Below are 19,525 nucleotides of genomic sequence, written 5' to 3'. Positions count from 1 at the left end.
GACCTTAGCGAAAGGTAAGAAAAATACATATAAAAAAACTCTATATACCCTGTATATTATGGGATGTCAAATTATGAAAGTGTCAGCTATTTGACTAACTGGCACATCTGTAAGCCTTAAACCTTAAGTTAATATGTGGCTGACTTAATTATGATGTCATAATGATCTGTAAGCCTCAAGTGAATATGGGGCGGGGCTTAATTGTGATGTCACAATGAACAGAGTTGACTTGATAACTGACACACCAAACATCATTGCTATCCAGCACACAAGAGAAAATTGACATTAGTGAAAGGTAAGAAAAATAGATATAAAAAACTCTATATACCCTGTATATTATGGGATGTCAAATTATGAAAGTGTCAGCTGTTTGACTAATTGGCATATCTGTAAGCCTTAAACCTTAAGATAATATGTGGCTGACTTAATTATGATGTCATAATGATCTGTAAGCTTCAAGTGAATATGGGGTGGGGCTTAATTGTGATGTCACAATGAACAGAGTTGACTTGATAACTAACACACCAACCACCTATTTATTTATTTCCAGCACACAAAAGAAGAAAAACTTTAGTGAAAACACACGAGAGAAAAAGAAAATTAGTGAAAGGTAAGAAAAATACATATAAAAAAACTCTATATACCCTGTATATTATGGGATGTCAAATTATGAAAGTGTCAGCTGTTTGACTAATTGGCATATCTGTAAGCCTTAAACCTTGAGATAATATGTGGCTGACTTAATTATGATGTCATAATGATCTGTAAGCCTCAAGTGAATATGGGGCGGGGCTTAATTGTGATGTCACAATGAACAGAGTTGACTTGATAACTGACACACCAAACATCATTGCTATCCAGCACACAAGAGAAAATTGACATTATCGAAAGGTAAGAAAAATACATATAAAAAACTCTATATACCCTGTATATTATGGGATGTCAAATTATGAAAGTGTCAGCTGTTTGACTAATTGGCATATCTGTAAGCCTTAAACTTTAAGTTAATATGTGGCTGACTTAATTATGATGTCATAATGATCTGTAAGCCTCAAGCTAAAATGGGGCGGGGCTTAATTGTGATGTCACAATGAACAGAATTGACTTGATACCTGACACACCAAACATCATTGCTATCCAGCACACAAGAGAAAATTGACATTAGCGAAAGGTATGAAAAATACATATAAAAAACTCTATATAACCTGTATATTATGGGATGTCAAATTATGAAAGTGTCAGCTGTTTGACTAATTGGCATATCTGTAAGCCTTAAACCTTAAGTTAATATGTGGCTGACTTAATTATGATGTCATAATGATCTGTAAACCTCAAGTGAATATGGGGCGGGGCTTAATTGTGATGTCACAGTGAACAGAGTTGACTGACACACCAAACACCTATTTATATATTTCCAGCACACAAGAGAAGAAGAACCTTAGTGAAAACAAACGAGAGAAGAAGAACTTTAGAGAAAGCACACGAGTGAAGAAAAACCTTGTGAAAACACACAAGTGAAGAAGAACTTTTAAAAAAAGCACACGAGAGAAGAAGAACCTTGTGAAAACACACAAGTGAAGAAGAACTTAAGTGAAAGGTAAGAAAAATACATACAAAAAACTCTATATTATGGGCTTAATTGTAATATCACAATAATCTGTAAGCATTGAACATTAAAGTGGTACTAATAGTCAGGTTTAAGAACTTTAAGTAACAAAATGCAGCATTATCAGTCAAAAATGGTCCAGATGGCCTATAGATAACCTTTAGTGTACATTAATATAGTCTGTTTTTAGTGTTACTATCACTTTAAATTAATATAGTGGTGGGGCTTAAATGTGATGTCATAGGAAAAAGTGCGGTGTGAAGAATAAATAAACCCTATATACCCTGTGTAGGGTAAATTAACTAAAAAGTCGGTTTGATTTTGCTTTCCTCCACAAATCAAATTAAGTAGATTTTTCTGTTTTTCTTCACAGAAGAATGAGCAGTTTCTGTTCATTTAGTGACTTGCTGAAAACAAGACAAATGTTGAGAAGATTGTTTTGCGCTTGTTGTAAGGTAAGTCTATTAAAAAAGATTGGGGTGTGTTCTGTTGGGTAGAATGGGGAGAAATACAAGTGCAAAGTGCACAAAATATGGGCTATAATAATGGCCCCAGAAGAGGAAAACCTGGTAACACTTGTCCTTTTGGGGTTCCAGAGAGGAATAATAATTATTTGAGTAATGTCCCTCATTATTTGACTCATTAATAAGCATTTCCCTCTTATTATCAAGTGCCTGAATGAGTTATCATTATGTGCACAGAGATTAAATCAGTTCTTTTAGAGCAAAGTGGGCTTCATATATATTGATTTTCTTTCTATTTGTCATTATTAAAGTCAAAAGTTGTGTTTGAGTCCATTTTAGTATGTTGTTTGCAGTTGCCTTACTTTCTTCCTTACACTAAATATTCTATTGTTCTTTTATCCAAAACAGGGACGAAAGCGAAAAACTCATTTAAAGGTAATGGATTGTATTTTATAATTACTTTTTGTTGTGTATATGACTTAAATACACATTTTTAGTATGGCTATAGAGGAAGATGACCCCGCGGTCAGTTTGTTTCTTCTATAGTTGCATCACTATCTTTATTATTACTTTATATTATTTAATATTTCTTGGTCACTTTGCTTTTTCTTTTAATATTTTTTTTTTAATATCTCTAGGAACCCAGAGGAACATTGGAACTGGGAAATCTGATTGGCAACGGCTCCTCCGGCCAAGTCTACAAGGTAAACTAAAGTATCTAACACAGAGATAGCAGATAAATAATAACTTCAATTGGTTGTTCACCTATGAAATAATTATTAGGGTGGTGTAGATCATGAGACAGTTTGCAATTGGTCTTTTTTTAATTAAATATGGTTGTTCTGCAGCTTAACAGTTTAGAATTTCAGGAGTGATCTAGTTTTTATTTACCGTAGTAACTATATAGTGGTTACATTATAGACTGGAAAATTTATAAGCATTTCAATTATCGCTTCACAGAGCAACAGATTTACATAAACCAGATAAGATTATAAACTGCAAGCTGGATAGAGAAAAGCAATTATTTAAAAAAAACTTTATAGAAACAAAAAATAAACAAAAACTTTGTGAAGAATAGGTCATTCTGTATCATGCTAAAATTTAACATAAAGGTAGACTTCCCCTAAACCTTTGATTAATTCTGCTGTAAGCATGACTACCTATAAAACTTCTTATAATAAGCTAGCCTGTTATTATAGGTAATTAAAGATGGGAACTATAGAGGGATGGGATGAACATGTTCGGAAAAAGGCAATTTTCAAATATTAACAAAATCCATTTTTTTTGCTTTTACAGGGTCACAATCTGAAAACCAACAAGGTTGTGGCCATTAAAATGATGAACCCTTCTGAGGTAATATATCTTTTTTCTTAAATAAGTAACAAACATGCATGAACTTACAAATAAACTCATAAAGTGCACTGTATTTACTCGTGTTTCTATTTACCTAGGATACTCAGAAGGAAATAAAAACGGAGATAGAGATCCATAAGGAAGTATCAAGGCATAAAAACATCGCCTCATTCTATGGAGCCTATCAACAACGTGGCTCCATAATGATGCCTATAATGGTAAGACTAGGTTTTTGTACAGATACATAGAGTTGACTACTCTTACCCATATATTGTTCAGCTAAAACTGTTGGCTGGATGAGTATGAGGGAATATGTAGTACGTCAGTTCGACCTTATTTTCTACTAAACTCAATACTTTGGGGAGCATACAGGAACATGCTATTAATATTTGTCTTTTTCTTACAGATTGAAATGGAATTTTGTGGAGGTGGGACACTCTTCGAACTGATCAACAGCCCTTTTTGTAGAGGTCTTCCCGAACATTGCATTGCTTATGTATGTCGGGAAGTCTTAAAGGTATGTCAGGTTCAACTTATTCTAGCATGTTCTATGTATTTGTTTATAATTTCTGTTAGAGAACATTGAGAAATTATTGTTTTATTTTTCTTTTTCTTTCTTACAGGGTCTGTCGCGCCTCCAGAAAAAACAAATAATGCACCGAGACATCAAGTCCCATAATATTGCGATTACTGAAGACGCCAGTATACGTTTAAGTAAGAAAAATGTATCTAATAAATGATAATTATAGGATATCATTGTATTTTTATTAATCCACTACAGATAGGTTTGCCACCTGGCAGTATATTAAACACCTTGCTTACAATTATTCTTGATACCAATGATATTAATAGATAACAAACATTCCAATGGCATGCCAAAAATGGTATCAATTCTGGCTCCAAAGGGTGATTATATATTTATAGAATTCTAGTTTCATATACAGCAATGTCTTTCCTAAGACAACTGTATAGGATACTATGACACCCTTTCATCATGTCAAGCCATGGCCAGGCCAAATTCTAGCAATGGTAGCATTTAAAATGTACATACCTATAAGAAACTTTTAATTTCTATTTTTTATATATCTATATCTATATCTATATCTATATATATATATATATATATATATATATATATATATATATATATATATATATATATATATATATATATTACAGCTCTTGCAAAACAACAGCTGAATGACAACATAATTAGTTTATCCATTGTTTTCTGTTTTTCACTTTGAGATCAGTATAATTACTTTACCATTTAAGTTTTTAATTCAATTTTTGTTTATGATTTTCAGTTGATTTTGGGCTTGCACGAAAAATTAAAAGATTTTGGCCTTGCAAAGAACTACAGGGAACGCCGCACTACATAGCACCTGAGGTGTGGACATGCAGCTCATATGATTTTAAGGTAAGACTTCACCTTGAATGTGGTCCAACTGTCATTTTTCTGTATGTTTTACACCTTTCTGATTAAATAACATTAGTGTTTTGACCACCACTGTCCCCATAGGTCTAAGAATAAATGAAACACACACAATTGTACCAGCTGTCAGTATCATATATGCATATTTGTATATATATATATATATATTCACTCTGTATTTATTATATACACAATATATAAATAGCAGTTGAAGCTAAAAAGAGATATTTCTGTGGTTTTCTTATGTCAAACAAGCCCTAACTAGCAATTTCTTCTTGAAACTATTACTTTAATTTTTACATCAATACATGAAAGTGTCAGCAATGCTGATTATTTGTTGTCTTTTCCTCTCAGTCATACTTAAGAATAAACAGAGGTGAGATTGAAAACCTATAATATGTAACTGAAAAGTACAATAATTGAAATAATTGCCTTCCTTTTCATTTTCAGTGCGACATATGGGCTTTGGGAATAACTGCCATTGAGATGGCAGAAACAAGCTGCCGTGAGTATTTCCCAGTATCTTTTTGTGTTGTGTTAGACTTGTTTGGGGCTTTCACCAAACACATATAGATATTAGTTGTATTTATAATGTGTTGAATGAAAGAAGTAATGTTGCACATAAGCCCAGCTCTCCCCAACTCTGAGAGAAGTAAGAATGTAACATGAAGTTTAAGAACAAATTAGTGTTATTATCAACTATGATTGATAATGAAATAAAGAAATAATAGTTTGCTAGCTCTGTAGCATTTAGTTGGAACCATGGGAATTATTTCTTAATAACTAAAGGGACCCAGGTTGAAAATGAGAAGATTGTAGATTGTAAGGTTTGAGGGGGAAGGCAGTAAATATTTTCATAACAACAACCTAGATTTATTAGGAACATCCGGAATCTGACATGTATTTATTTATACCCATTAGCACTGCTCCATTTACAAGGAGAAGCAGTTGGAAAAGAAATCGTATCTGGAGATCCTCCAACTCTGAGTCGACCACGCAGATGGTAAGATAACCACATCTCATTTGAAAACCAGACATTCTGCTCTTAAAGTTATCAGGAGCATTTTATATTATCTCTAAATCAACACCCTTTTATTATTTTTTTCAGGTCTCCAGCTTTTAACTCCTTTATTGATCTCTGTCTAACCAAAGATCCCAAAGACAGACCAATGGCTAAGTTTCTGCTCCAAGAACATCACTTCATAACAGAGCTACAGGATGAAATGCAAGTGAAAGCAGAAATGAAAGACTTAATCAGAAGACTGAATGCAGCTAAACATCTAGCTTCAAAAACAGCAGAAGACATTGCTAGTGCTGCAGTAGAAGAAGTGCCCAGTGACGTTGTTGTGTCACTGGACACAAAAAAAGAAAAAACAGCAGAGAATGCTGAAGAAGCTGCTTCAGAGGTTCATGTGGATGAACCAGCCAGTGAAGAAGTTGTGGAGGCAATTTCACCACAAGATGTCGGCTCAACCGACATTATGGGGAAACAGGACACCATATGTCATATTAAAATAGGTGAACCTGAGAAGGATGTTGAAGCCTCAACTACACCTAAGGAGGACCCACTTCAGTCCAGTGAAAAAGCCCCAGAACTTTCAGTTTCTCAGGATTTGTCTCCACAAGAGGAAGTCGGCTCAACCGACACTGAAGAGGAACAGACCACCGTATGCCATATTGACATGGGCGATTCTGAGGAGGCTCCACACACCTCATTTCAGTCAAGCAAAGAAGCCCCAGTATTAGAAGAGAATACTGGAGATTAGGTCACAGAAAATGCTAGTGACTTTATAGGCTTAGTAATGTTATTGTTATTATTGTTACTGGCGCTTTTTCATCAACCGACACAAAAATAGAAGAAACAGCAGAGAATGCTGAAGATCTAGCCTCAAAAACAGCAGAAGACATTCCTAGTGCTGCTGTAGAAGAAATGCCCAGTGACGATGTTGTGTCACTGGACACAAAAATAGAAAAAACAGCAGAGAATGCTGAAGAAGCTGCTTCAGAGATTCAGGTGGATGAACCAGCCAGTGAAGAAGTTGTGGAGGAAATTTCACCACAAGATGTCGGCTCAACCGGCATTAAGGGGAATATATTTATATTCAGAAGATGAAATTCTGCATCTTCATTTCTTGCAAATGGTTTTCTACATTGGGATATAAGTAAAAGAGGAGGAAGGAGGCACATTTAATTCAGAAGATGGAATTCTGCATCTTCATTTCTTGCAAATAGTTTTCTACATTGGGATATAAGTCAAAGAGGAGGAAGGAGGCACATTTAATTCAGAAGATGAAATTCTGCATCTTCATTTCTTGCAAATATTTTTCTACATTGGGATATAAGTGAAAGAGGAGGAAGGAGGCACATTTAATTCAGAAGATGGAATTCTGCATCTTCATTTCTTGCAAATGGTTTTCTACATTGGGATATAAGTAAAAGAGGAGGAAGGAGGCACATTTAATTCAGAAGATGGAATACTGCATCTTCATTTCTTTTTAAAGGTTTTTTTCTAAAATAAACCAACCATTGTACATCTTGATGTTATTTCTGTGAAGTGTTTTATTTATGTTTTCAGTTTTTACCGATTTTAAAAATACATTGCAAATTTGTAAATGTAATATAATATTTTTATATAATGGTGCTGATTTACAAACGATCATCTGATTCTGATCGAAACATCCATATTTATGGAAGGTAATGAGAGCGTTTACAAAAGCAAGGGTAAATAAGAGCAAGAGGGTTCTAGGACAAGAACAAAATTAATGCTGGAAGACTAAACAACTGCTCACCAAGCAAATGGCTCAGCATAGGAGGGAGAACTCTACAGGGCAAGACTCAGCTGTCTTTCTACACCTAAAAGACAAGGGACACTCCTTTGAAGATAGCAATGTGCAAATCTTGGATAAAGAAGATGCTGGTTTGAACGAGGCGTGAAAGAGGCGATTCATGTCAAGGTGGAGAAACCATCCCTGAAGAGAGGTGACACCACCTGTCTGCTACATACAATGCTCTTCTAACATCTGTACCCCGACGGTTCCAGAACACTTCACACGTCCATTCATGTAACTCTCACAAGTAACAGCTTTATCTAGGAGTCACATGACACATTGGATAATCCTATCACAGTAACTACACGGAATCTACACCTCTGTGAGTTTCACCTCTCTGAAGAGTTACAATGTGCCATTGTGATTGGATTAGTGGAAGAGTTTATAGGCTGAGAACTTCCCACACCAGTCAGTTGTACTGAAGAAGCTGCTCCTATAAGTAGTGAAACAACTTTAATGTTTACTCAGCAAGTCCAGTTGTTTTAGAATTACTTCTACTAGATATACAGTAAGAGAACATACCTACAGAAACACTTAAAACTAATAAAAGTACTGTTTTCCTTCTCCTTATTAGACCAGCCATCAAAAGCCAACCCACAAAGGGGTATGTCATAGGTCTTATCAATCATGCCTGTGTGTCTTAAGCAATGAGTAGTGATTCCTTCATTCAGTGAAACAGTGACAGACATCTAACAAGTCACACAGGCAAATAGGTGGGAGACATAAACATAATGTGCATAACATACAGGGTGTATAAAGGCCACATTTGTGCAACACTGCTGGGTCCCTTCCCAATTCATGAAGTCCCATGTTTTAAACTGCAGACCCTGATTCAACCCCCCCACTCATGTTCTTGCAGATCCCCTCCTCCAGAATACATCCCACGTTGAAATGTGTCAATTCATTACTTGTTTCCCCCAGATAGTTTGTCATTAACTATTGTAACCCCATGACCTTACTGAGCAGATGAAGCAGAAAAGAAATTGTATGCACTGACCTTAATAGTGGGGTGAGTTTTTGTTGTGTCTGTGCTTCGTTCCCCAGGAATGCTTCCAGCAGAGCGCCCCTCACACTTGTAACCAAATCGCATCCCTCGCTGCTTTGGCTGCTCTATCATCTCCACATGTGGGAGGGGGGCAGCCATGACTATCTGTACAATGGGAGGAAGAACAAAAATATATCAGTGAAAACTTAAAGTGGACACATCAGTTTATTGTCTGAAGATACTTCTACAGGTATGGGAGCCCTCATCTGAAAGAAAAAACTCAGGTCCCAAGCATTCTGGATAATAGATCCTATAGGTGACACCTGAGGAAGGACCAGTTAGATCTGAAACATGTAGAGCAATTTAATAAAAGAACACTTGTTTGATGACCATGGTTCTCCAGAGTAATCTGTTCTAATTTGTGAAGACAAGGAATGTTTGGCGGCACCGAACTCTGTTTGATGAACTGGATTCAGTAAGAACTATCACTATCCTGTCCATTAGATCCTATAGCTGGATATTCATGGTCAGCACTTACGTTGTTCTGCACCAGTGTCACACAAAGCTTCCCCATCACCAACTCAACTCAACTCAACTGAAGCAATGAACCATGGGCAGCCACTTCACATTCTTGTAAATGGAAATTAAACAAGTCTTATGGCACAGATAGTACAGCTCAAGAATACAAAAAAATCTTTTCTGAAAAACCAATAAAAAGGATGAAAAAAAGAAAAAAAACATCTTGCTCTATTTTGTAGAACAGCAACATGTGCCAGGGGAGGCATTTCTCCTATTAAGTAAAATTGGAAGTAGTTGTCATCAATTAAGTGTGTTTTGGTGATACAATTCTTGCCTAGTGATAGAAATCACCACTACCCTAAATGCATTCAACTTTGGATCATCCCATGTTCCCTATGTTAGAGAAATACAAAAAAATATCATGCCAGGTTGGGAATGGACAATGGGGGGGTTATTTATCGAAGTAAATAATAAACAGATAAGTACTACTATAGTTTATATAAACAAGCTGCTGTGTAGCCATAGGGGCAGCCATTCAAGCACAGGATACACAGTAGATAACAGATAAGTACTACTATAGTTTATATAAACAAGCTGCTGTGTAGCCATGGGGGCAGCCATTCAAGCACAGGATACACAGTAGATAACAGATAAGTACTACTATAGTTTATATAAACAAGCTGCTGTGTAGCCATGGGGGCAGCCATTCAAGCACAGTATACACAGTAGATAACAGATAAGTACTACTATAGTTTATATAAACAAGCTGCTGTGTAGCCATGGGGGCAGCCATTCAAGCACAGGATACACAGTAGATAACAGATAAGTACTACTATAGTTTATATAAACAAGCTGCTGTGTAGCCATGGGGGCAGCCATTCAAGCACAGTATACACAGTAGATAACAGATAAGTACTACTATAGTTTATATAAACAAGCTGCTGTGTAGCCATGGGGGCAGCCATTCAAACACAGGATACACAGTAGATAACAGATAAGTACTACTATAGTTTATATAAACAAGCTGCTGTGTAGCCATGGGGGCAGCCATTCAAGCACAGGATACACAGTAGATAACAGATAAGTACTACTATAGTTTATATAAACAAGCTGCTGTGTAGCCATGGGGGCAGCCATTCAAGCGCAGGATACACAGTAGATAACAGATAAGTACTACTATAGTTTATATAAACAAGCTGCTGTGTAGCCATGGGGAAAATTATGGCAAGTTTGAAACAATTTTCATTTTTGCTCAACAGACCCAAAGGAACAGAAATTAGGCAAGAGGGGATGTAGCTCAGTGGTAGAGCGCATGCTTCGCATGTATGAGGCCCTGGGTTCAATCCCCGGCATCTCCAGTGTTTTAAATGTGCATTTGCACCACAGGTTGTAATAAATGAACAACATATTGAAATTGTGTTTCTTCAGTCTTGGAAGCTTTGCTTGCAGCATAAATTCTAAACTCTCAGCTGAATAATTACTCTGCTACAGTATAGAATGTAAAAGAAGGGGGTCTTGTAGGAGCACTTGAAGGCTGGTTAAAAAATATAAAAATACAATGGAAGTTATGTTGGTCTGACCGAATTAGCTACAAGTTTACAAAAATGAGGGGGTTGCATCTCCATGGTTTTATTTGCACATCTGACAACAAACCCCATTGTCAATGAAAAGGAGACACTTTGGACCTGAGAAAGAATTCTAGTTTGCTTTATACTTTGTACTTTCACTTACCTGTCTTACACAATATTGCAAGAATGTTTAATACATTTACAGTATTTTCAAGAACAGGGGTTTTCAGTTACAAAAGTCATGATCATAAAATGTATTTAAGTGTCAGAAGGTGCTTATCCCTTAACACATTCAATATGGAGGCCTTTTTTCAAAGCACAGTCTAGTTCATAGACAGGTAAGTGAAAGTAGAAAGTATAAAGCAAACTAGAATTCTTTCTCAGGTCCAAAGTGTCTGCTTTTCATTGACAATGGGGTTTGTGCAAATAAAAAGAAACTGTTGAGACTCTTCAAAGAATCAGAGATGTGACTGTATCAGTTGTCAGGATGGCCGAGCGGTCTAAGGCGCCAGACTCAAGAATCAACTTTCTTCCCCTAAAAATAGATCTTCTGGTCTCTGAATGGAGGCGTGGGTTCAAATCCCACTTCTGACAAACACTTTTTTTTTCCCCCAACAAATTTATTATGGGGTTATGGCAACACCATGAAGTGCGCAAAAGGGGCTATCAGTTCATATGCAAGTGTGACTGATATGGCCAAATTAGTTATAATCATACAGAAGAGAGGGGGGATTGATGAATGCACATTTCCCAGTCCCCTGTTTCATAAGAAATTTAGTATCTGTGCAAGTTCATGTATTTTGAAAGATCAGGGGTTTTTAGTTACAAAGTTATGATCATGAAATTGGTAAGTCACCATACCACATCAAGGTCAACTCTAAATGGTGGCCCTATCTATTGACCATTGGTCATTTTTTAAAGTCTGGCACCTCCCTGCATGGTAGCAATTCTTGGGATAAGCAAGACACTTTCTAATTGAATGATCCCTGTTTTTTTAATATCTGCTTTGACATAGTTACTAAATTGCTTATGAAACAGGGGAAATGAGCAGTGATCAATCCCTTCTTTTGTATGATTGTAGCTAATTTGTTCTGATCAGTGACACTTCCATTGTATTTATATATTTTTACTTAGCCTTGAAGAGCTCCACAACGTGGGATTCAAGTCAAGTCAAGTCAAGTGGATTTTATTGGATTCACTGCATCATTCATCCAACCTTTCATTCAAGCAAAGATGCTTTTTCAATAGAAACACTCTCTGCAATGTTACTGTTTGACGTTTGAATTTTCCTTCTATGATTATTCTTTTGTATATTCCAGAACTTGGCTTGTCTAACGTCAATATTTATATAGAGACCAAATAAATCAATAAATGTTCTATAGAACATTTATAACAGGTAGAATTAAGATGTATAGTTTTGTTTGAATACTTATTTAGTATGGAAAAAGCCCACAAATGGTTTGTCTACTGACATGAAAGAAAAAAAGTGGAATAGTGTATTGTGGGACTTGTCACATTGACGTTACCTACAGTCCCCCTGGGCCTTTTTTTGAGCTCATCAGAAATAAGTCACATCATTCATTATTCTGGAATTACAGAGAGGTCATGTATAGGTACCATTATTGATAATAGCAGACTTGATCTCCTTGCCATACGGACCGATCAATCCCCTCTTTTTTGTAAACTTGGTTTAGCATTTATGCTGCAAGCAAAGCTTCCAAGACTGAAGAAACACAATTTCAAGACATCTAATGAGATATTTATACGTTGTTCATTTATTACAACCTGTGGCGCAAACGCACATTTAAAACTCTGGAGATGCCGGGGATTGAACCCAGGGCCTCATACATGCGAAGCATGCGCTCTACCACTGAGCTACATCCCCATCACATGGAGTTAATATGAGCATATCAAAACCAGTCTATCAATAGTTAAAAACTAGGACTGACAATATAAATAAATCTCACTGGTCTGACCAAATGACCAATGCTAAATAGATAGGACCGCCATTTAGAGTTGACCTTGATGTGGTATGGTGGCTTACCAATTTTATGATCATAACTTTGTAACTAAAAACCCCTGATCTTTCAAAATACATGAACTTGCACAGATACTAAATTGCTTATGAAACGGGACTGTGAAATGTGCATTCATCAATCCCCTCTCGTTTGTATGATTGTAACTAATTTGGCCATATCAGTCACACTTCCATTTTACTTAGCCGTAGAGTTCTCCCATAGCTTTCTTTCTTTTATCTGTTTTAATATAAAATACAGGTATAGGATCTGTTATTTGGAAACCCGTTATCCAAAAAGCTCCGAATTACGGAATGGCCGTCTCCCATAGACTCTATGCTATCCAAACTTTTAAAAATTATTACCCTTTTCTCTGTTATAATAAAACAGTAGCTTTTACTTGATCCCAACTAAGATATAATTAATCCTTATTGGAGGCAAAACCAGCCTATTGGCTTTATTTAATGTTTACAAGATTTTCTAGTAGACTTAAGGTATGAAGATCCAAATTTCAGAAAGATCCATTATCTGGGAAACCCCAGGTCCCGAGCATTCTGGATAACAGGTCCCATACCTGTATATGTAAATTAAATACAGAGAGATCCAAATACTTTTTCTTAAAATAGGTCACATCTATAAATCTAAAAATAAAAAGCACTCAATTGGCTTACAGGGACGTAAATAAATTCAGTTTAATGGTAGGTCTTTTCCTAGTAAGCAATTTTAGAAAGGAGCAGGACCCACAATTTTGAAACTTACATGTGGTCAGTCTGTATAATACTGGGAAATAAAGTCAATAATCGTGTTCCCTAAACATACAGTGTTTACATTAACAGGTACAGAGAAAACAGCTTTATTATAAGCAAAGCACCAGTTCCAATCATATATATGGTTTTGCATATGAACTGATAGCCCCTTTTGCACATTTCATGGTGTTGCCATAACCCCATAATAAATTTGTTGGGGGGAAAAAAAAGTATTGTCAGAAGTGGGATTTGAACCCACGCCTCCATTCGGAGACCAGAACACCCATTTATAGGGGAAGAAACCTGATTCTTGAGTCTGGCGCCTTAGACCGCTCGGCCATCCTGACAACTGATACAGTCACATCTCTGATTCTTTGAAGAGTCTCAACAGTTTCTTTTTATTTGCACAAACCCCATTGTCAATGAAAAGGAGACACTTTGGACCTGAGAAAGAATTCTAGTTTGCTTTATACTTTGTACTTTCACTTACCTGTCTTACACAATAATGCAAGAATGTTTAATACATTTACAGTATTTTCAAGAACAGGGGTTTTCAGTTACAAAAGTCATAATCATAAAATGTATTTAAGTGTCAGAAGGTGCTTATCCCTTAACACATTCAATATGGAAGCCTTTTTTCAAAGCACAGTCTAGTTCATAGACAGGTAAGTGAAAGTAGAAAGTATAAAGCAAACTAGAATTCTTTCTCAGGTCCAAAGTGTCTCCTTTTCATTGACAATGGGGTTTGTGCAAATAAAAAGAAACTGTTGAGACTCTTCAAAGAATCAGAGATGTGACTGTATCAGTTGTCAGGATGGCCGAGCGGTCTAAGGCGCCAGACTCAAGAATCAGGTTTCTTCCCCTATAAATGGGTGTTCTGGTCTCTGAATGGAGGCGTGGGTTCAAATCCCACTTCTGACAAACCTTTTTTTTCCCCCAACAAATTTATTATGGGGTTATGGCAACACCATGAAATGTGCAAAAGGGGATATCAGTTCATATGCAAAACCATATATATGATTGGAACTGGCGCTTTGCTTATAATAAAGCTGTTTTCTCTGAACCTGTAAATGTAAACACTGTATGTTTAGGGAACACGATTATTGACTTTATTCCCCAGTATTATACAGACTGACCACATGTAAGTTTCAAAATTGTGGGACCTGCTCCTTTCTAAAATTGCTTACTAGGAATTGGATTTATTTATGTCCCTGTTAGCCAATTGAGTGCATTTTATTTTTAGATTTATAAGTGTGGCCTAATTTAAAAAAAATCTTTAGATCTCTATATATTTTTATTTATTTCATTTACAACCCCCTCATTTTTGTAAACTTGTAGCTAATTCGGTCAGACCAACATAACTTCCATTGTATTTATATATTTTTTAACCAGCCTTCAAGTGCTCCTACAAGACCCCCTTCTTTTACATTCTATACTGTAGCAGAGTAATTATTCAGCTGAGAGTTTAGAATTTATGCTGCAAGCAAAGCTTCCAAGACTGAAGAAACACAATTTCAATATGTTGTTCATTTATTACAACCTGTGGCGCAAATGCACATTTAAAACACTGGAGATGCCGGGGATTGAACCCGGGGCCTCATACATGCGAAGCATGCGCTCTACCACTGAGCTACATCCCCTTCACACTTTTTACTAAAACATATCACAACCAGTCTATCAATAGTTAAAAGCTCAGACTGACATATTCAAATCTCATGGGTACTTAACCTTTTACACAGCTGCTTTTGTGGATCTAAAACCAGATATGCAGCTACACCAAGTTTATCAAAACTCTATACCTGTATCAGAGTACTAAATAAACATATGTGGTAATGTAGGAATTAGTGTAAGGGCACACGCTAAGATTCGGTGGGATTTAGTTGCCGGCGACAAATCACCTCTTATTTGGGTGACTAATTTCCCAAAAAGCCTTCCCACCGGCTAGAATCTAAATCACTGGAGGGATGCCACTCAGAGCGATTCGTTTTCCAAAGTCGCCCGAAGTTTCTTTATTTAGTACTCTGATACAGAATTTCGATAAACCTGGTGTAGCTGCATATCTGGTTTTAGCAGCTAAGGGTTAAGTACCCATAAGATACTGTCATGGGGAAAAAAAATTTTCAAAATCAATTAGTTAATAGTGCTGCTCCAACAGAATTCTGCACTGAAATCCATTTCTCAAAAGAGCAAACAGATTTTTTTATATTCAATTTTGAAATCTGACATGGGGCTAGACATATTGTCAATTTCCCAGCTGTCCCAAGTCATGTGACTTGTGCTTTGATAAACTTCAATGACTCTTTACTGCTGTACTGCAAGTTGGAGTCATGTCAGGATCCCTTTAAGTATATTGTCAGTCCTAGCTTTTAACTATTGATAGACTGGTTTTGATATGTTTGAGTAAACAGTCTGATGGGGATGTAGCTCAGTGGTAGAGCGCATGCTTTGCATGTATGAGGCCCCGGGTTCAATCCCCGGCATCTCCAGATTTTTAAATGTTCATTTGCATCACAGGTTGTAATTAATAAACAACCTATTAATATCTCATTAGATGTCTTGAAATTGTGTTTCTTCAGTATTGGAAGCTTTGCTTGCAGCATAAATTCTAAACTCTCAGCTGAATAATTACTCTGCTACAGTATAGAATGTAAAAGAAGGAGTCTTGTAGGAGCACTTGAAGGCTGAGTAAAAAATATCTAAATACAATGGAAGTGCCACTGGTCTGAACAAATTAGCTACAAGTTTATAAAAAAGAGGGGATTGGGAAATGTGCATTCATCAATCCCCTCTCTTTTGTATGATTGTAACTAATTTGGCCATATCCGTCACACTTCCATTTTATTTTTATATTTTTACTTAGCCGTACACTTCTCCCATAGCTTTCTTTCTTCTACCTGTTTTTAAATATAATACAGGTATAGGACCCATTATCTGGAAACCCATTATCCAGAAAGCTCCGAATTACATAGACTCCATTCTATCCAAATCTTTAAAAATGATTTCCTTTTTCTGTGTAATAATAAAACAGTCGCTTGTACTTGATCCCAACTAAGATATAATTAATCCTTATTGGAGGCAAAACCAGCCTATTGGGTTTATTTAATGTTTACATGATTTTCTAGTAGATATTAGGTATGAGGATCCAAATTACAGAAAGATCCATTATCTGGAAAACCCCAGGTCCTGAGCATTCTGGATAACAGGTCCTATACCTGTATATGTAAATGAAATAAATAAAATTATTTAGAGATCTAAAGACTTTTTTTAATTAGGCCACATCTATAAATCTAAAAATAAAAAGCACTCAATTGGCTTACAGGGACGTAAATAAATTCAGTTTAATGGTAGGTCTTTTCCTAGTAAACAATTTTAGAAAGGAGCAGGTCCCACAGTTTTGACACTTACATGTGGTCAGTCTGTATAATACTGGGGAATAAAGTCAATAATCGTGTTCCCTAAACATACAGTGTTTACATTTACAGGTTCAGAGAAAACAGCTTTATTATAAGCAAAGCGCCAGTTCCAATCATATATATGGTTTTGCATATGAACTGATATCCCCTTTTGCACATTTCATGGTGTTGCCATAACCCCATAATAAATTTGTTGGGGGAAAAAAAAAGTATTGTCAGAAGTGGGACTTGAACCCACGCCTCCATTCGGAGACCAGAAGACCCATTTATAGGGGAAGAAACCTGATTCTTGAGTCTGGCGCCTTAGACCGCTCGGCCATCCTGACAACTGATACAGTCACATCTCTGATTCTTTGAAGAGTCTCAACACTTTCTTTTTATTTGCACATTTGACAACAAACCCCATTGTCAATGAAAAGGAGACACTTTGGACCTGAGAAAGAAACAACAGGCTGCCAGAAAGCAGTTCCATCCTAAAGTGCTGGCTCTTTCTGAAATCACATGACCAGGCAAAATGAGCTGAGATGCACCTACACACCAATATTACAACTAAATACACTTGCTGCTTCAGGAATGACATTTTATATTGTACAGTCAATTATTTGCAGTGTAAACTGTGTCATTTAGAGATAAAAACCACATCATAAAAATCATGACAGAATCCATTTAATAATCTTTTCTCCAAAAGATGTGGAGATGCCGGGGATTGAACCCGGGGCCTCATACATGCAAAGCATGCGCTCTACCACTGAGCTACATCCCCTCCATTGGTTAAAGTTGTTGATCATTTACCACAGGTGACTTCTATTGGCTGAGATAAGCCTGACAAAAAATACGTGATGTGGATACTGTAAACTTTTTTTATAGCATTGCCGTCATAGAAATAAAATTATGTGTCAATATTGGCTTCCCTTAAAATTAATATCCATTGGAATGCCATTCAATGACAAGAACCTGCATCTTTGTTTTTCAGTCCTAGCTGTTTTTGTTACATTTAAGTAGACCAGGCTTTGAAAAGATAATGATGGTAAGCAGCACCATCCTCTATTAAAGGGGTTGTTCACCTTCAAACAACTAGTTGGTTTCAGACGGATCACCAGAAATAACAACTTTTTCCAATTACTTTCTACTTTGTATGTGTCACCGTTTTCTAATATTGAAGTGTACAGTGTAATTTTTCCCTTTCTAAAGCAACTGTGGGAGGGGGGGTCGCCGACCCTGTAAACTGATCTAAATGGATACATTTTGTTGATACATTTCTTATCTTTGTCCCTGCTGAGCAGAATCTCTGAGTTTCATTACAGGCAGCTGTTAGATTTGATACAATAGTTGCTGATACTCCAGAGATGCTGCTGCGAAATGGATCAACTAAATGTTACAAAATTGTAACAGTTTGCACTAGTGATGTGCAGGCCGGGCCGATACCCACAGGACCTGCGGCTCGGTCGGGTTCCGGCCGACCTCGCACGCCCATTTGTGGGTGGTGGGCGGGTTCAGCAGAATTCTGCACTGAAATCCATTTCTCAAAAGAGCAAACTGATTTTTTTTATATTCAATTTTGAAATCTGACATGGGGCTAGACATTTTGTCAGTTTCCCAGCTGCCCTGGTCATGTGACTTGTGCCTGCACTTTAGGAGAGAGATGCTTTCTGTCAGGCTGCTGTTTTTCCTTCTCAATGTAACTGAATGTGTCTCAGTAGGACCTGGATTTTACTATTGGGTGTTGTTCTTAGATCTACCAGGCAGCTGTTATCTTGTGTTAGGGAGCTGCTATCTGGTTACCTTCCCATTGTTCTTTTGTTTGGCTGCTGGGGGAAGGGAGGGGGGTAATATCACTCCAACTTGCAGTACAGCAGTAAAGAGTGATTGAAGTTTATCAGAGCACAAGTCACATGACTTGGGGCAGCTGGGAAATTAACAATATGTCTAGCCCCATGTCAGATTTCAAAATTGAATATAAAAAAATCTGTTTGCTCTTTTGAGAAATGGATTTCAGTGCCGAATTCTGCTGGAGCAGCACTATTAACTGATTCATTTTGAAAAAAATGTTTTTTCCTATGACAGTATCCCTTTAAACTGCCAGCTTCCAGTTTTATAGGCGCGTGCCTGCTCGTCCCGCCCCTTTTGTGATGTCATCAGCGGGGCGGTGTGGGTCTATAAAAGGAACCTGGAAGTCTGGCTCAGGCGGTGCGAGGACGGATATCGGGAAAAACCCGACCCGCACATCACTAGTCTGCACCTGAATTACTGAGCTGCCAGACTCAAACACCAGAGATCGGGACATTAAACTAAACTTAGATTTTGGAGAAAAAAAAATTAAAAAATGGAAAGTAATTGAAACAAGTCTTTATTTCTGGGGAACAATCTGAAAACATCTGAACTGAAAAAATTTTTTGGAAAGTGAACAATCTTTTTAAGATAAAAAATCTATTTTGCTCTGCTAAAGTAATTAAAACGGCCAGATCCTTATGGCTAGGGCCACACTGGGACTGAAATCAGCCAGATAAAATACTTTATGACTGACTGCAGCCGTCGTTGGCATTAGCCTCCTCTCTTTTCCACATTCAGAAGGATTGAATTGATTTTGGCATGA

General features: G+C 36.8%; 1 protein-coding gene and 9 non-coding genes across 12 annotated transcripts; 5 read left to right on the top strand and 5 right to left on the bottom strand.

Moving 5' to 3' along the window:
- The first annotated feature begins 606 nt into the window (after nucleotides 1–606).
- Nucleotides 607–7,397, top strand: LOC108714937 (traf2 and NCK-interacting protein kinase). 3 transcript variants are annotated; one of them, XM_041560694.1, is made up of 11 exons: nucleotides 607–1,597; nucleotides 1,980–2,505; nucleotides 2,709–2,774; nucleotides 3,367–3,423; nucleotides 3,522–3,641; nucleotides 3,830–3,940; nucleotides 4,047–4,137; nucleotides 4,731–4,843; nucleotides 5,309–5,363; nucleotides 5,780–5,861; nucleotides 5,967–7,397. In XM_041560694.1, the coding sequence occupies exons 4-11, from the start codon at nucleotides 3,406–3,408 to the stop codon at nucleotides 6,622–6,624; spliced, it is 1,248 nt and encodes a 415-aa protein (XP_041416628.1). In that variant the 5' UTR covers nucleotides 607–1,597; nucleotides 1,980–2,505; nucleotides 2,709–2,774; nucleotides 3,367–3,405; the 3' UTR covers nucleotides 6,625–7,397. The 3 variants fall into 3 exon arrangements, with proteins under 3 accessions (XP_041416628.1, XP_041416629.1, XP_041416630.1); XM_041560695.1 differs by having other exon boundaries at nucleotides 2,709–3,423; XM_041560696.1 differs by lacking the exon at nucleotides 607–1,597 and having other exon boundaries at nucleotides 1,615–3,423.
- Nucleotides 7,398–10,476: 3,079 nt separating this feature from the next.
- Nucleotides 10,477–10,548, top strand: trnaa-cgc. Its single transcript has one exon. It is a non-coding gene; the product is annotated as a tRNA-Ala (tRNA).
- Nucleotides 10,549–11,239: 691 nt separating this feature from the next.
- Nucleotides 11,240–11,352, top strand: trnal-caa. Its single transcript has 2 exons — nucleotides 11,240–11,277; nucleotides 11,307–11,352. It is a non-coding gene; the product is annotated as a tRNA-Leu (tRNA).
- A 1,219-nt stretch (nucleotides 11,353–12,571) lies between these two features.
- On the bottom strand, nucleotides 12,572–12,643 carry trnaa-cgc. Its single transcript has one exon. It is a non-coding gene; the product is annotated as a tRNA-Ala (tRNA).
- Nucleotides 12,644–13,753: 1,110 nt separating this feature from the next.
- On the bottom strand, nucleotides 13,754–13,866 carry trnal-caa. The gene is made up of 2 exons: nucleotides 13,829–13,866; nucleotides 13,754–13,799 (listed from the first exon to the last, which is right to left on the bottom strand). It is a non-coding gene; the product is annotated as a tRNA-Leu (tRNA).
- Nucleotides 13,867–14,327: 461 nt separating this feature from the next.
- trnal-caa lies at nucleotides 14,328–14,440 on the top strand. The gene is made up of 2 exons: nucleotides 14,328–14,365; nucleotides 14,395–14,440. It is a non-coding gene; the product is annotated as a tRNA-Leu (tRNA).
- Nucleotides 14,441–15,087: 647 nt separating this feature from the next.
- On the bottom strand, nucleotides 15,088–15,159 carry trnaa-cgc. Its single transcript has one exon. It is a non-coding gene; the product is annotated as a tRNA-Ala (tRNA).
- Nucleotides 15,160–15,933: 774 nt separating this feature from the next.
- On the top strand, nucleotides 15,934–16,005 carry trnaa-ugc. Its single transcript has one exon. It is a non-coding gene; the product is annotated as a tRNA-Ala (tRNA).
- A 1,140-nt stretch (nucleotides 16,006–17,145) lies between these two features.
- On the bottom strand, nucleotides 17,146–17,258 carry trnal-caa. Its single transcript has 2 exons — nucleotides 17,221–17,258; nucleotides 17,146–17,191 (listed from the first exon to the last, which is right to left on the bottom strand). It is a non-coding gene; the product is annotated as a tRNA-Leu (tRNA).
- A 365-nt stretch (nucleotides 17,259–17,623) lies between these two features.
- Nucleotides 17,624–17,695, bottom strand: trnaa-ugc. The gene has a single exon. It is a non-coding gene; the product is annotated as a tRNA-Ala (tRNA).
- Nucleotides 17,696–19,525: the final 1,830 nt, after the last annotated feature.

The sequence above is a fragment of the Xenopus laevis genome, chromosome 4S (genome assembly GCF_017654675.1).
Source record: "Xenopus laevis strain J_2021 chromosome 4S, Xenopus_laevis_v10.1, whole genome shotgun sequence".
Taxonomy (NCBI): Eukaryota; Metazoa; Chordata; class Amphibia; order Anura; family Pipidae; genus Xenopus; species Xenopus laevis.
The sequence above is the reverse complement of the archived record's forward strand: the minus strand, read 5'-3'. Positions and strand labels throughout refer to the sequence as shown.

What these genes read in the sequence shown, in the direction of transcription:
- LOC108714937 (XM_041560694.1), top strand. An exon ending in CCATAATGATGCCTATAATG is followed by an intron (nt 3,642 to 3,829) that starts GTAAGACTAGGT and finishes TTTTTCTTACAG; the next exon opens with ATTGAAATGGAATTTTGTGG. An exon ending in GCAGCTCATATGATTTTAAG is followed by an intron (nt 4,844 to 5,308) that starts GTAAGACTTCAC and finishes TTTCATTTTCAG; the next exon opens with TGCGACATATGGGCTTTGGG.